This window comes from Eleginops maclovinus, chromosome 11, assembly GCF_036324505.1.
Source record: "Eleginops maclovinus isolate JMC-PN-2008 ecotype Puerto Natales chromosome 11, JC_Emac_rtc_rv5, whole genome shotgun sequence".
NCBI lineage: Eukaryota > Metazoa > Chordata > Actinopteri > Perciformes > Eleginopidae > Eleginops > Eleginops maclovinus.
In genome coordinates, this window is record NC_086359.1 from 21,988,692 (window position 1) to 22,004,753 (window position 16,062).

Genomic DNA, 16,062 nt, shown 5'->3' on the forward strand with positions numbered 1-16,062 from the left:
CACTGATGTGGCAAAGTGAAACTATCTCCCACACCACAAAGAGGTAGGTGCAAACCACCAGCTTTCTGGTGGAGAGGAATTTATTCAGATTTTTTGATATCATGAAACGGATTGCATGGCTTATCTCAGAGGAAATTTGACAAAAGCTTTCATCTTGTTTGTTTCAGTCACACTGTAACTTTTCTCAACACGACAAGATATGCTTATTATGTAATATCTGTTAGATGAAGAGAAGCAGTCTTCTTTATTTGTCACTTGATTCGAATGTAAGCTCTTACAACCAGCTTTGTTCTCATGTTTGGTGTCATTTTTAAAGTGTGAACTGGAGTAAGTGTGGCTATAAGATTCATTAAACTTAAGGACAATAACTTTTTCTTGCATATAATCAGGGTAGAATAAAACAGGTATATGCACGAGTGCAGCCTAAAGAGAAGGCCCCAGTGACGATCAGACCATCAGAGGGATAAATCACTCAGATATATGCAATCACCATGCTGGAATGTAAATAACAGCAAGAGCATTCAAAGGTTATTATCAAGAACACAGCTAAGGTAAAGAGGAAATGTATTGTGAACAGTGATTAAACTTACACCAGATAAATAAAAGCACAAATTATACACATTTTCAGCTATACTTCTTGATCAATGAAGAATCATTTTAATAAGCACAATTCAATTTTCATAATGATGACAGGATATCCCCCCAGGGTTGTAATCATTTTGAATGTTGGGTGACTTCCCATGTAGTATGCTTCAGCTTTATCTCTGGTTGGGAATTCCCCTCCAAAGAATCATTAACCTCCTTGTGGTTGCACAATTTTCTGGAAGACAAAAAATAAAGTCAAAGTTTCCTTAGCCATGAAGAAACCAAAGATGCAGCTTACTTTCAATAACACTTTCCATTCAACTACAATAAAGAAAAGTACAGTAAATGTTGGGTTTACAAATTAAGTGATGATTTACGAGGGGCAGACTAAGCTCAAATCACGAGAAAGAAAAAATGAATGAAACAGAAGAATTCAGTTTCACTTAATACAAGAACCAAAAGGATCAAAACCAGAAGACTATGAAAATATCTGAGGCAGGTCATGCAAAACTAAAACTAAAAACACTTCATGCAAACTAACCAAAAAGGTCCTGGGATATCAAAATGGCTGATGAGGAAAGAAAATGTACTAATCTTTATTCAGTTATGCCAACTATTCTTCCTGTAGTCCACACAAAAACAATATATTAAAGCAATACATGTTCAAGCTTGTTTGGTGGGAATATTGCAAAAGAACAGAACAGATCAATCAAATTCTTATTATTTTCCTCATGAATTATGACTCATAGCATGAGTGATGAGTCGGGGATTTCAGTAGAAGGATTATTTTTGTTTGCCCCAGATCCAGAAAACACTGCCGATTCTGTTAGTTTGCCCACTTTCAAAGAACTGAACAGTCTATACTGGTAGGTTTATTTGAATAGTGAGAGACAGAATATCAAAATGAAAATCCAGAAATGTAGATTAAAAAATGATATAAATTGATTTGTGTTTAAATGTGGGAAATAAGTATTTGATCCCCTTGCAAAACATGACTCAGTTCCTGGTGGAGAAAGCCTTGTTGGACAGCACAGAGGGCAGATGTGTCTTGTAGTTGGTCACCAGGTTTGCTCACATCTCAGGAGGGATTTTGGTCCTCTCCTCTGCAGATTCTCTCAAAATCCTTAATTTTTGGAGGCTGATGCTTGGCAACTGGAAGCTTCAGCTCCCTCCACATATTTTCTATGTGATGGAGGTCCAGAGACTGGCTAAGCCCCTCCATCACCTTAATGGGCTTCTACTGTAGCCACTCCTTAGTTGCTTGGCTGTATGTTTTGGGTCATTGCCGTGCCGGGCTGAGGGAAGGAGGTTATCAGCCAATATTTTACGATACATGGCCCCCTCCATCATCCCCTCGATGCGTTGAATGGCCCTGTCCCCTTAGCAGAGAAACCCCGTCAAAGCATCATGTTTCCACCTCCATGCTTGACGCTGGGGATGGTGTTATTGGGGTCAGAGTCAGCATTTCTGTTCCTCCAAACACGATCTTGATTTTGGTCTCATCTGACCACATCACCTTATCATTAGCCTTCTCTGAATCCTTCAGAGGATCTCTGGCAGACTTCAGACGGCCTGCACATGTGCCTTCTTGAGCAGGGGACCTTGCGGCCGCTGCAGGATTCTAATCCATTAAGCCACAGTATGTTACCAACAGCTTTCTTGGTGACTGTGGTCCCAGCTGCCTTCAGATCATTAACAGGTCCCTCCTGTGTAGTTCTTGGCTGACCCCTCACCTTTCTCATGATCATTGATGCCCCAAGAGGTGAGATCTTGGATGGTGGAGCCCCAGATTGAGGGACATTGATGGTCATTTTGTGCTTCTTCCATCTCCCAATAATCAAACCAGTTGTCTCTTTCTCACCAAGCTGCTTGTTGGTGGTCATGTCTTCTATGCCAGCCTTGTGATGGTCTACAATCTGGTCCCTGATGTCCTTAGACATTAGTTCCACCATGATCACAAGACCTGTCTATGGTCTTACCCTCAGTGGAGAGGTTGTAATCGATTTATTGACTGTGGAGGTGTCTTTATCCAGGTAAAGAGTTGATATTAGCGAGAGGACTTATTTAACCGGTCTGTGGGAGCCAGAATTCTTGTTGGTTGCAAAGGGATCAAATACTTATTTCCAACTCTGTACATACAGCCGCAGAAAAAATTGACAACTGCAGCATTATAATTTTCTCTTGTTTTATTATTTATAGGTCTATCTTTCAGTTAAATGTTTTTTTTTATTGTATTCTCTAAGCTACTGTCAATTTTTCTTTGTGTTGGAATTCAACAGACACTGGAATGGCTGCCATACATGTAGAGATAAAGATTTAAGAAACATTTGGAGGGGTCTCCATTTTTTCCGGAGCTGTATGTCACTAATTATATAATCATCATCTTTTTTGAACAAACAAGCTACAAAGTGCTCCACATATAGGACAGCAAAATAAAAAAAACAGCAATAAAATCAAAATAATTTGGTAAATAAAGACAAAGTGCCAGCTAATTAAAATACAGGAAACAAATAAAATACAGACAACAGCAGCATAGGAGCTACTTTTAAAACTTCTATTGAGATGCTCTCTCGCATCTGATTTTAAGATCATATAATTCATTGGAAATCAAGAGTAAAAATATGTTAGAACTTGTGGACTGGCCCCGGCAGTGGCTCAACTGGCTGGGGCACCTGCACTGTACGCCGGCGACCCGGGTTCGATTCCCGACCCGTGGTCCTTTCCGGATCCCACCCTGACTCTTCCTCCAACTTTCCTGCCACTCTCCACTGTCCTATCCAATTAAAGGGCAAAAAGCCCCCAAAAAATAACTTAAAAAAAAAAAAAAAAAAAAAAAAAAAAAGAACTTGTGGACTGTGGTGAAATAAATAGATGCATATATAAAATACAGGGAAATACGAATTGCCCTCGTGTCAGGAACTCTGACAAACCACCTATTGCCAATAATGACACTCAGGGATGACAACAGCTGCGATGAAACTCAGTCTTTTTCTCTGTTTTGTTTAGGGAGATTCAGTGAAACAGTGCCAGTCATTACTCATTTCCACCATGAGACTCCTCAAATATTCCCTGAAGATGCTCAGTCAGGCTGAACACTTCCCTGTTAAAAAAAAGTTTCAGATTTCAGGCACGCCACTTTCACCAGCATGACCATGTGATGACACTCCACAGGAAGGCAATTTATTTATGTATGTTGACCAGTGTGCACTAATACTAGTCGCTGTAGTAGCCATGAAAATGTGTGCCTTAAAGAGAATTAAAACAGGACAGAACCCTCACAGGAATACAAATGTTCCAATTAGATCAAGTGAAGTTTGGCACCAATTTATGTTTCTCCTAATCGGATCGTCAGTGTGACATACAGCTCCAGAAAAATATAAGAGACCACTCCAAATGTTTCTTAAATCTTTATCTCTACATGTATGGCAGCCATTCCAGTGTCTGATGAATTCCAACACAGAGAAATGTTGTCAGTAGTTTATAGAATACAATAATTAAACTAAACAAAGACATACCTATAAATAATAAAACACGAGAAAATGATAATGCTGAAGTGGTCTCTTTATTTCTTTCTGCGGATGTATATATTTATATATTTTATTTAAACTTCATTCTCCTTTTTCTTAAACAACATATACAGTGTCAAAGACAAGAAAAACAGGTGTGCAGGTTCTCAATTTTTTTAACCCCCCTCCCCCTTATAGAATAATACAACATTAATAGTACAAGAACATTTAAAATGATAGACAAACAAATGGTTGAAATCACAGCACAACAAATAAAAACAAAACAAACAAAAATATGAAAAGCTTGAGATAAATGTTAGTCATGATTGACTGTAGTTAATCTATATTCTAATTCAGTTTTTGTTTTCTTTATAAATGAAAAATGATGTATCGGTTAGGGAAGAGTACACAGTTTCAAACTTTTCATGTACATTAAAAATGGTTGCCACGTCCTATAAAATTTACAAGTGGAGCCACCCAAAGTACACCTTATTTTCTCCATGTGTAGAAACGTTTGAACATTAATTCCTTGCTTGTTTGTTGTAGTATCAGTATGGCTCACTTCCTCAACTCACCAACCTTACTTCTGAATGAAACAGGCCGCAGGATGCTGAAACAGCGAAAGGGAGTAAGAGAGAGACAGAGACAGAAAAAACTCCAGCTCTGTGAGAAACTGAAACAAAGACATGACAGATATATAAACAGTACACTCGCCTTGCTTTAACATGAAGGTACCTTACTACTGCTCACTGCTTCTCCAAGGTAAGACCATTTCACTAAGATAGATATTTTAGAAAGGATTTTGATTGTTTGTCTATAGACAAATACTCAAATTTCTCACTCACATTTGGAATTGGTTAGTGTATCATGTAAGCATTTAAAGTAAATGACAGCAGGCAATTTTTGAAAAAGATGCACAGTTTGTTTATGGCAATGCAAATATAGGGAAACATTGGTAGGCAAAATGTAGCTTTTATTTCTTGGACAAAGTCTGTCAGACTGCAGCAGTGTTTCCGTATGCATGATAACATCTAATAACTCTTCTGCTGTTTATTTGAGTGGACTTGTGTTAGCTTTTGTTGTCAGTAAGATCATGAGGGAACACTGCCATAACTTCCGTGAAGGAGAGAGACGCTGGAGCAGGAAGCATGTCTGTGACAATGCTGAGCAAGGACTTCCACAATGAAACTATTTTTAAGGAATCATGACATTAATGTTTCCATAAACGTGCCGTTTTTATAGTGACTTGCTGCCAATGCTTAATATGAAAATCGAAAGTTTAGTTTCAATAAACAGAACCAGTGTTCATAACCAGAACAGTCATTTGTTGTTGGAAGTGATACTGCGAGTCACCCTCTTTTTTTTTGTGTTGTTAAATCTTAGCTACTTGATGCCTGAATGTGATGGTACTTAGACCCAAATATCACGTCGTCTTCAAAGCATCATAACTTCTCAGCAGTTTGAGCTAGAGACATGCCGGTTGTTTCCTCTGAAGACAATGAGGTGAGAACTAGAGATGATCTATAACCAATCCCTCTGTTTCAGATGACTCTTTGCTGGCAGGCTCTCATCTTCTTTTGCTGTGTCCTAAACTGTGTGGAGTCCCTTTCTCCAACTCCAGTCGTCCAGAGGAACAAATACAACGACTCCTTTTGCCTCACGAGGTCAACCCGAACCCGTGTCCAGCAGCTTCAGAAGAAATACGTGAGTACTGCAAACTACTCCCTGCTCTCCTCTCTAAAGGCCTTTAGACAGCACTAGCTGTTCTCTTACTAAACATGTGTTATTACTTTAATAGAAGGCGCAGCAGTTGGGGTACAACCATTTCGAGGACAGAAGTCGGCAGTTAAATGACCTGCCATTGCTCTCTACAGACTTCTCCAGCTGGCTAAAGCTCACGGTTGGTATTTATTTAAAAAAAATAGAGAATCACTGTGATGTTATTGTCATTCTCAAGTTTTTGGGAAATGCATTCATCAACTGTTTTGATCATTTCTCCCCCGCAATCATGAGACATTGTCGAGTCTGGTCTTGCGGAATATAAAACTTGTAAACATTTGAGTGGAATTCCCCTTTTAACACTTTAAGAGCGGCATGGGGGCGGTGGTGCAACGTTTTGTTATCTAATAATGTGGCCTTCTCGTGTTCAGGACTGGGAACGACTGCACAGTGCGTTTGTCGACATGCAGGCCTATTGGAATATGCTGGATCGGAAGAGAAAACAGCTGGAGAGGGAGGAGAGAGAGCAGATGTTGTCTCGGGCGGTCGGCACCACCATACCTCAGAGCATCAGGCACATTCAGCTGGACCTGAGGGACCTGATGAGCCAAGTCAGCAGCCAGGTATCCATAGGCTTCTTACTGAAACACACTCTCATATTAAGAGATCAGAGGAATGACACCATGGTTTTAATAAATAATACTTCTGTTTTGTTATCCAGATGAGCTACATGAGGAGTTCTTGGACGAAGCCGACCTTTCCTACACCGTTAAACCCTCAAAACAGATCCCAAACGGATTGGGACAGCAGGGTGGAGGGTTACATCATTCTGCGAGATCTAGACCTTTACCTCACCAGGTTGGCAAGAGACTTCCTTTTTCTGGCTTCGAAAACAGATTCAGTGAGTCAGTGCTGAAACCGTGACGACAGGAAAACAGTCAAAGAGAAGGCTGAACTGACTGAGCACTTATTGAGTTAGTGCTTTAGAAGATCTTATTTTAGCTTGTCAAATTTTTTTGACATGATGTTTGACTGTATATTTAATGGTTTTCTTGGGTATTTCCCATAGTTTCTGTCTCCTCTCTAACTGTAAGTTAGCAATAAGCTCCCAGAACAGGCATCACCTCCCAACATCCTGTTCTTCCCCCTCACTGGACTTTCCAAAAATATTTACTTATTTATTGACATATTTATTAACATGTTATTTATTCAAAGTATTTTTATTTCTCTTACAATATAGAGATACAGTGTTGAAACATTATTATATTGACAGAATGGAAGTATATTTATGTATGACTGCAATAAAAAGCATTTCAAAAAGTGATGACTTCATGTTATGATTTTCTTATAAAAAAAAAGGTCAGTCATTTTTCCAACATTTATAATAAAGATGATGAGCAGTAATTAATAAGGGAACTTCCTTCGGTTTGAGCCTGTGCTTGTGCTGCATTTTGTTTTATACAAACTAACAGTGACGACTTCTAAAGCGGCAATCCTCCCGTTAGCTAAAAGGATTACCGTTTGACTGGAGGCTGTTTTAAGTTTCTTCATGCAGTGTTGATCCGAGGGGCAGTCTGTAGAGGGAAATCAGATTCAACAGTTAGCTTGCCAAAATGTGTTTTAAATAAAAAGCCCCTTCTAAAAACACATGATCAGTTGCTGACTCACCACCAGCAGATGTCCTCTCTTGCCTTTGGCCACCTTCAGTTCCGTCCCCCTGACGAAATCAATGATTCCCTCTTTGCCTCGGGCCACGACAAACCTTATGCTGCAGGTGACAGATCAAACACAGGATGGAGTTACAATGGGTTTGCAACATCCACCATAGAGAAGTGGTCAGGGAAAGCTCACCTGCCCGGGCTGATGTTGACGTAGTTGACTTTGCTGGCCATCATGGACAGTTTTGTCACCACCTCGATCACATGGTGGCAGTGCAGCACCACATCGCCCTGAGGAACACACCGCTGGATTTAGAGTCGTTTTTCCCCGCTGAAACATTCACTTCTGAGGGTCTTACTGTACCTTCTGCTTTTTGTCCTCATTGGGCATGTGCAGCACAAACATCCCGTCACTGAGAGAGCTCACAGAGATACCTGATTAAGAGAAAAGCTGGCTTAGACTTATTGAGGGAGAGAACACAATAAAAGGCTTCTTTTATAAAGTGTGTTGTGTTCGAAAGCTGTTTCCGTTCATGGTGTTCGCGGGTCAGTTTGACCCATGATTTAACTCAGTCCAAAACATTCAAAAATAATGACTATCATCAAATATTGTTTTTACTACATCATAACTAACTTATTATGCATTCATAACCATACAGTCCTGTTGTTATTTTATTTTATGGCCTCAAAACATATTGCATTAAATTCCCTATAGTGAAGACAGAGGATCATTATGTTATCCGACTCTGATAGAGTCATTGGGATTGGGAGACCAGGTGCATGGTGCAAATAAATTATTGTTACAGTGGAGGAAGGGGGCGGGGGTGGGGTGTCTAGAATCAAAGATTAATCTTGTTTGGGCCAAATTTGACCCACAGTCACCCACAACAATGCACTGCTGGGACCAGAACACCAAATTGTACACTTTTTTTGGTGGCGACCTTCAGACCTGGCTAAAATTGTCAAAATGAGTTTTGTAGTGTTTATATAGCTGTTGTGGAGGATATCATGAAGCCTTATTCTGAAAAACTAGAGGGTAGTTATTATATCATTTTAACTTGAAACGGGTCAGGGGAGACCAAAACTCAACATAAGGGTTAAACTCATATATTTTCACTGCTGGATCTTGCTCTGAGGCAGATCTTTCAAACAGGGAACTGAATTTGCTTTATCCATCGTTGCTCTAATCAAAACCACCAGGATCCTTTGAGAAAATCCGTAGTTTTGCATTGCAGAACACAGGACGCTGGTCTACCGCGGCCTCCGTACTTTGCATGTGTAATTGTGTGACTGTGGCGAAACTAAACTAACCACTGCAGCTTTACGACTGGTCCACCTGTCTGCTTCTCTAAACTGTGTGCGTTACAACATCCATTTCCTGTACAACGTCTATGGATCAGTGCCTCATACAATCTCTAACTCCCGCTAAGCAATAACAATGCAAGAGGAATTCAGAGGAGCTGTAGTGATCATGGATTAATGGACATTGCTCTATATCTTACCATATTTCATTTATCAAAGTGCCCCCCCTCTTTACCTCTCAGAGCAGTGTAGTCAATCCTCTGTTTGTTCTTGGTCCTGTCCACCAGCACAGCGAAGGTGTTAGTGAGGAGCAGCTGGCGAGGGCGGGGCTTGAAACCCCTCCTGTCGTACTTTACAACCGTAACGCCGTACTGAGAAGCACAAGAGAGATGCATTTGTATGAGCCTTCAGAAAAAGTTATTCAGCACTTTTATTATCATCGCGTAGGATAAATAAAGGTCCATCCCACCTGCACTTTGTCACTGCCGAGGGTCTGGACCACTTTCAGATTGATTTGCTCACGTTCTAAAGCAATGGGAAAGTCTCTTTTAGAAAGGCTATTTTAACATCTTCTTTATGGTGTTAATTTAGCCTTATTAGAGCCAATGTAGGTTGAAAAAGTACTACAGAGCAACAATGGGGCGTAGTAAACTAAGAAAGAAGTTACAATAATGTTTTTTTTAATTAATGTCACATTTGAATGAGACTAAAACTCAGAAGATTCTTGTTTTTTTTGTAAAGGAAATTCAGAGATTTTTCTTGCAAATGTACTCTTCTTCCCAGACTCTGTAATGTTTTTTTAACCTACAATGGATCTAATAAGCTGCCATAGCTAGAGCGTACAGGGCTAAATGATGCGTGTACTGTAGCAACACATACCCAGCCTGGAGTCCAAAAACAGCCTCCCAACACCCTGAGGGTAGCTGTCTTTCTGATCCTTAAAGATCTCACTGGCGACAACCTTCTGCATCATCTTGAGAAACGAAAGAATAATCAAGAATAAGATTTTCATTGCCAACATATACGCTGTATCTGCTGTGCATATGACAAATAAAAACCTTGAAACCTTGAAACCTTGAAACCTAGAAAGAGAAAGAACTTTTGCAGATCTGTTCTTTTTGTTCAAAACAAGTTAGGCCATGCTTTCTGCAGAGAGCGTACCTGCTTCTTCCACTCAGGCTGGACTCTGTGGCAATACTTCACCACCATGTTCCTCATGTGAAGCCTCCGCAGGTGATCAGACGCCTGTACAGAACCATGGGAATCACAATATAGAATTATTATCTTAGACTACTCTTAGTTATTTTTCTATTTTATACTACTATTATTGATATAAGTAGTATAAAATAGTTGGTCTACCTCAATGAGCGATGGAGGAGGCGTCGGCCAGCTTTTGTCCAAAACGCTCTTGGGCAGGTTTTGTCGTAGGTTCTTGAGGAAGGAGTAGCGCACGTGATCATGGAAATACTCATTCTCAGGGCAGTATTCCTCGTGGCGGTAGATGAAGCCCTTTATTAGCCTGAAATAAAGACAGATAAATGAAGGAATTGAGCTGTGCAAAATGTGTCAAAAAAACATAGAGAAACAAAGTGAGAGGTACCTGCGTATTAACTCAGCAGCCTGCCGACGCCTCTTAGCCCTCCTGCGTGCTTTCATCCCCCGCCACCCTGACTGGATCACAATCACTATAAGCACACATATACGCATATATTAACACCGGGACACCTTTTATTCTCAGTCAAAGAAACAACAACAACAACAACAACAACAACAACAAGTTAAACCTACACAAAAAAACAAGCTTATACATCTAATTACACAAGCTAGAATCTAGAACAAATGTTGATGGCCACTTAAAGGTATTAATATGTTTGTGTACATACATTTAACAAAGCACAAAGCAAACGTATAAAGAAGTACACATTTAAACCCCATCAACCTAAAGTTGGTTTGGGAGGCGAAATTAAAAAAAAACATTCTAAATTATTAGAGTAATTCTATTTCTTTAAAATTAGCAACATAGTGACACTGTTCTGTAAAGGAGAGGGGTCAGCAGTAGCGCTCTGACCTGCTCGTCTGATGCGTTGGTACTTGGCTCTCTCCCTGTAGCCTCTCCATGACGTCTGCAGGGTCAAAGCTGGGAGAGAACAAATGTAAGAGAGTAAGGTCGGATATAATGATAAGAATGTATAGTTAACAGCTCAGTTGTTGAGGAATGAGTGTGGATTGGTGCTGGCAGATACTCATTGTGGTTGGAGTATCGGTATCAGACATGAAAAAGTTGCATTATCAGGCCAGGTTGGTTATTCATTATCTATGCGAAATGAGGATAGCTGTGAGGAGAGGTAATACTGTTTAATAGCTGTGAACACAATTGAATCCTCACCTCTGACACCATAAACACATTGAAGATATACATTACAAAGATAATATTTGAGGCATTTTTCTATCTTTTTAATTCTATCCATCATTCTATTCTTAAAACGCTCACTCACCAATCTCTGGCTTTTTTGCTTCCAGTGCATCCTCAGTGTTGAAGAGAGTTTTTGGGAAGCGGATGAAGATCTTTGACCTGCAGACCATAGACAAAGACATTCATTATGAACGCTACAATACAAATGGTTTGCATGTGTTATGTGTGGGTTGCATCCACTGAGCTTCCCTGTGGCAACACATTACCTGCCCAGTTTGTACTCCTCTGCTTTATAGCCCAGGTGGCTGACCAGTGTCGAGACACCGTCAGAGAGTCTGCCATGCCAATTGGGCCACGTCTCAGGACACAGGGGCTTATACCTAAGGTCGTTTAAACACATTTTACTGACAGCAGGCTGAACATAGAGCACAGACAGAACGAACAGGCACTGAGAAAGGTCAGTCACCTCTGCAGGAAGGCTTCAAAGCGACGGCGATAGGCAAAGCCAGCTCTCCTGACCCTCAGGTTCTCCATCAGACCCAGATACTTCACCTGGTGTCGGACCAGAACTTCATCAAACCTTCCTGCAGGGGGGGATATTACTACCTACTGACTCAGACAACACAGGCAAACCTGACAGTACTCATTATATACTTTCTTATACACTATACTAATGATTACATAGGGCAAGTTCTCAAAATAATTACTTTATTGGGCTCATCCCTAAGTAAAAACAGTTGTGGAGATATTATGTCGTAAGTCAAGAATTTATTTACCTCAAATATTATTATTTCTTCAAATATTAATTGAGCTGTGAATATGTCACACTTCAGTGTCGTGTTTTATTCCTATATATTATACCTGTTATGTTTATTTCATTATCTTTGCTTTTTAATGCCTGTTTTTAAATGCCATCTTTTAATGTGTTTCTGCTGCATTTTTTTTTCTTAATGACCTTTATTTTATTTTGTAAAGCACTTTGAATTGCCGTGTGTTGAAAGGTGCTATATCAATAAACGTACCTTGCCTTGTCTCATGTGTTTTGAATGATCTGCCTTGTTTTTCATATTTTTGGTCTTTTTTACATTTCAGGGATGAACCGTCTTGTTTTCTGATTGTATTTCCTGTCTTAATCACAACACCTCCTCAATCTCTTTTAATTTATAATGCCTCAGAAGGTATCATTTGTTCCCCTCAGCCAGGCTTTTATTGTGAAATCTGCAGTAATTGTTAGGTTTTAATAAAAGCAACATGAAACCCTAAATAGCAAGAGAAGATAGGAGTGTGTTGACTATGCAGTAGTGATAACTCTGTGGAAATTAACCAGGTAAGCCATTATAGCATAGAGTTTTTCAGGATGTAAATATCTACCTGGCTGCTTGGCATCATTAGGTTTGATACAGCGCACATAGGATGGCTCTTTAGACATGAGGATCTCCATAAGTTTCGTCAGGCTGTTTTTAAACTGAGTGGCGGCCTGAGGGACAAAAAAAAGACAGAACAACAACATGAAACTATAGGAAATTTTCTGTATTTTTGGGCATCTGTTTGGCTTTTTCCAAGGAGTGAGAGGGTTCACAGGCGTCTTCATTTACAATCGAGAGAGAGAGAGAGAGAGAGAGAGAGAGAGAGAGAGACTCTCACCATCTCTGGGCGTTTCTGGTCTATCGCTTCCTCCCTGCGGAAGCAGTGACTCAGGATCTGGTTGTCTGACTGGCACATTACCTAAACAGAGACCAAACCACACAACCACATGTCAACATGGCCAGCCCCCCACGTCCTCTTCCTCTTCCCTCAGGAGACAGAGGATTTTAAAGGGTGTGGTGAGACTCTACCTTTTATCAGTCTCACCTCTTTCAGGTTCCTGTTCAGCAAATCATTGTTCTTGTCTAGGAAACCTTTACAAGATAAAGAAAGACACACAAACAATAAAGAATAAGTGGGTTTAATAAGACTGGAATAAATGCATGAATCAAAATGATCACACTCATTATCAATGAATCCCAGCTTACCATTGACATTGTAGTTGACCTCTCCGGCGTAGTGCAGCAGCCTGAACTCCTCCCTACTCATCACCCGGCGAGTTTTTCCGTTTGCCAACTTATGACTGACAGACACACACAGAGAGGTTTTAACATGCACAGACTTGCTGGTACAAGAAGCTGTGGAAGAAAAAGTATTTGAACTGTATGTCTTAATGATATTTGATACAAGATGATGCTCACGTGACGAAATGGGGATGGCCACCCAGTGTGTCTTCCAACTTCTCGAGGAAGGAGACATCGCAGGTCTCTCCAGGTCTCAGACACTCCTCATCCTGAAAACAAAGGTATTACCTTCACCCACAGTGACAGAGATTACATCGTATACAGACAAACATTTAAAGTGGGGGTAACGCGTACCAGAATGGAGATGATGCCTTTGTGCTTCTCCTCTATCAGGTCACAAATTATCTTGTTGTCAAAGTATTGCACCGTCTCCCACTGACATGGAAGGTAGAACAACGTTGCGTAAGCATGTATATCAACATATATCACATTTATTTGTCCTGACCACTCACTGCAATTCCCTCTGTCTCGTACTCCTCCTGCTCAGATCTTAGGGTTAGCTCGATGAACAGCTGCTGGAGCTTCTCGTTGCAATAGTTGATGCAGAACTGCTCAAAGCTGTTGGGAGAAATGGAAGGTAATGAGGCCACCTGCATGCAAGGAAGATACTAAGAGACTGTGATGCACATTAAGGTGTAACAGAGAATGGAAATGAATAAAGCTCATACCTGTTGTGCTGTAGAACCTCAAAGCCATAGATATCTAGAAGCCCTATGACGGAGCAGCCCTTACCGCTGTGGTAGATTTCCTCCTGTGTAATGTACATTAATTACCCAACATGCAATGGTAAACACAATAACAGTTCGGTAGCCCATAACTGACTTCATGAAAATGATAATGTAACCTTAACTTCACCATATCATTTCATTTTCCCACTGTACAGTGTGGCTTAACAGTCAAACGCCCTTTCAATTAGGTATAAAATTGCCTTTTTATTTGGACTTAAATATCGTTTGTGAAACTGTAAAATCAGGTAACATTATGTATTGCACATCAAGAGTCAGATTTGAAGAAACATTTGAATATTGTCAAGACTGGAGTAACTTTTAAACATTATCACTCATTAGAGTATGTGCATGTGGTGATGATAAATTAATAATTGCATTTTTATTTTCATTTTAAATCAAATAGCACGTACTGTATGGAGAATTGCTAGTCCCCTAAGGGCTTCCATACCGACAGCCTCACAACATGATGAAGTCATTTGAGTTTTTTAGATTTGATTTGATTTATTTCGAACGTGTAAAACAATAATATAAATAATAATATAAATAATAATATAAATAATAATAATAATGAAATGAAACAAGAGAATTATGATACTGTACAAACTTTAAAAGTATCAAATTGATAAACAAAAATATTATTGACTCCAAAATGATAAATAAATGATCTACCTGATTACACAGCAGAAAAGGACCGGGAAGAAGTTAACACTTATTTAATCCCACCCCTTCTCCCTACAACTAAATTATTTACATTTTAATTTATTTTTCTCTTTTAACAAAATGTACATCTAAATGTATGTCTACAGAATAATATATACGTATATGTTATTATTTTACGTTGTCTGTCATATTTGATAAGACAAATATGACAGACTTTCTTTTTACATCCACCATCCAAAATACATTTGTTATTTAAAAACAAACAAAACTAAAACATTAAAACAACAAACAAACAAATACATAAAAGAGGTAAATGTTAATCAAGAAAAGATAAAATAACAAACCAAATACCATAAACCATAAACATCCATTTATGATTAAACAATTTCATCCCTGTATCTTGCGAAAGTCATGTCCTTGTATTCAACAGTTTTATTTTAGGAGTTACTGCACCTTCAGAGCCAGCGACTGGTTGATCTTCTCCACCAACCAAGTGAAGGTCCGACCGTACACGGCCTTGGCTAAGGCATCACGAGCCGACACCGCCTGCTCAAAACTGAGCGGGGTGATCATCTGTAACGCATGGGTGCAAGCACAACACACATTAATAAAATCACACGATACACTCTGAATCAGAGAAATGTGAGGATCAAAGACACTATGCACGTCACCTCCTCTCCTTTGGCAGTGAGTTTCTTGTGAGTGAGTGCCTCCCCGAGGGCCGAGCCATCGACACCCAGCAGCTGGAAAACAACGCATCTGCTCTCAGCTCTGGCTCTATGCGAATGTTTTTGCATATTTGAACAACTTATAATACCAGTGAGACCGTTCTGACCTTTGTGAGGTTTGTTATCTGAGTCCCGCTGGTGATGTAAGTTTCTCCCTCCTCTCCTTCCCCAAACTGAGTGTTTCCCAGATGGAGAACACTTGCGATGATGTTCAGCAATTTCTGAGTTCAAACACAGGAAGGACAGTTAACAACAATCTCACTGATGATCAATCTGTACTGTAACTCAAATCACTGTCTGACAGGTCACTGAGAATATTAACATCCATGCATACTCAGAAACAGAGAGTGTGCTTTACCTAAAAAAGGTATTTTTCAAAACAATCTCTTCTAAATGGTCAACACAAATGCTTGAGTAAGCAAATAACGTGAACAATAAAAGGATTCAAAATGTTACACTCAAAAGAAATGTTTAACTTAACTGCACAGGGTCCTGTGGTTTAAACAGCTTTGAATGTGTTTATGATTAAGGGAAATGTGATGTGTCGAGGGCAAAGAAAAAGATGAAGGATAATAAACAGCAAACATCATAATGCACATTTTAAGAACATGAAGAATATGTAATGTATTAAATCCATTTTATCAATGTGTTCTGC

General features: G+C 39.6%; 2 protein-coding genes across 6 annotated transcripts in view; one reads left to right on the top strand and one right to left on the bottom strand.

Moving 5' to 3' along the window:
- LOC134871751 (uncharacterized) lies at nucleotides 1-7,124 on the top strand. Of its 2 annotated transcripts, none has more exons than XM_063894612.1 (5): nucleotides 1-43; nucleotides 5,637-5,795; nucleotides 5,890-5,991; nucleotides 6,242-6,433; nucleotides 6,532-7,124. In XM_063894612.1, the coding sequence occupies exons 2-5, from the start codon at nucleotides 5,637-5,639 to the stop codon at nucleotides 6,724-6,726; spliced, it is 648 nt and encodes a 215-aa protein (XP_063750682.1). In that variant the 5' UTR covers nucleotides 1-43; the 3' UTR covers nucleotides 6,727-7,124. The 2 variants fall into 2 exon arrangements, with proteins under 2 accessions (XP_063750682.1, XP_063750681.1); XM_063894611.1 differs by lacking the exon at nucleotides 1-43 and adding an exon at nucleotides 4,135-4,853.
- Nucleotides 4,129-16,062, bottom strand: part of myo1ca (myosin Ic, paralog a) — a 24,641-nt gene continuing 12,707 nt past the window's right edge. For all 4 annotated transcript variants that reach the window (XM_063894608.1, XM_063894606.1, XM_063894609.1 and 1 more), the window contains 25 exons: nucleotides 15,515-15,628; nucleotides 15,351-15,422; nucleotides 15,133-15,252; nucleotides 13,960-14,042; nucleotides 13,744-13,849; nucleotides 13,586-13,666; nucleotides 13,409-13,500; nucleotides 13,196-13,290; nucleotides 13,035-13,081; nucleotides 12,828-12,908; nucleotides 12,555-12,660; nucleotides 11,650-11,767; nucleotides 11,450-11,563; nucleotides 11,266-11,342; nucleotides 10,839-10,907; nucleotides 10,371-10,455; nucleotides 10,130-10,289; nucleotides 9,932-10,015; nucleotides 9,650-9,743; nucleotides 9,240-9,295; nucleotides 9,006-9,141; nucleotides 7,833-7,903; nucleotides 7,662-7,759; nucleotides 7,479-7,578; nucleotides 4,129-7,384 (listed from right to left, as the gene is read on the bottom strand). In XM_063894608.1, the coding sequence (XP_063750678.1) occupies nucleotides 7,358-7,384; nucleotides 7,479-7,578; nucleotides 7,662-7,759; nucleotides 7,833-7,903; nucleotides 9,006-9,141; nucleotides 9,240-9,295; nucleotides 9,650-9,743; nucleotides 9,932-10,015; nucleotides 10,130-10,289; nucleotides 10,371-10,455; nucleotides 10,839-10,907; nucleotides 11,266-11,342; nucleotides 11,450-11,563; nucleotides 11,650-11,767; nucleotides 12,555-12,660; nucleotides 12,828-12,908; nucleotides 13,035-13,081; nucleotides 13,196-13,290; nucleotides 13,409-13,500; nucleotides 13,586-13,666; nucleotides 13,744-13,849; nucleotides 13,960-14,042; nucleotides 15,133-15,252; nucleotides 15,351-15,422; nucleotides 15,515-15,628 (2,286 nt within the window). In that variant the 3' untranslated portion in view covers nucleotides 4,129-7,357. The remainder of the gene's footprint in view (nucleotides 7,385-7,478; nucleotides 7,579-7,661; nucleotides 7,760-7,832; nucleotides 7,904-9,005; nucleotides 9,142-9,239; nucleotides 9,296-9,649; nucleotides 9,744-9,931; nucleotides 10,016-10,129; nucleotides 10,290-10,370; nucleotides 10,456-10,838; nucleotides 10,908-11,265; nucleotides 11,343-11,449; nucleotides 11,564-11,649; nucleotides 11,768-12,554; nucleotides 12,661-12,827; nucleotides 12,909-13,034; nucleotides 13,082-13,195; nucleotides 13,291-13,408; nucleotides 13,501-13,585; nucleotides 13,667-13,743; nucleotides 13,850-13,959; nucleotides 14,043-15,132; nucleotides 15,253-15,350; nucleotides 15,423-15,514; nucleotides 15,629-16,062) is intronic.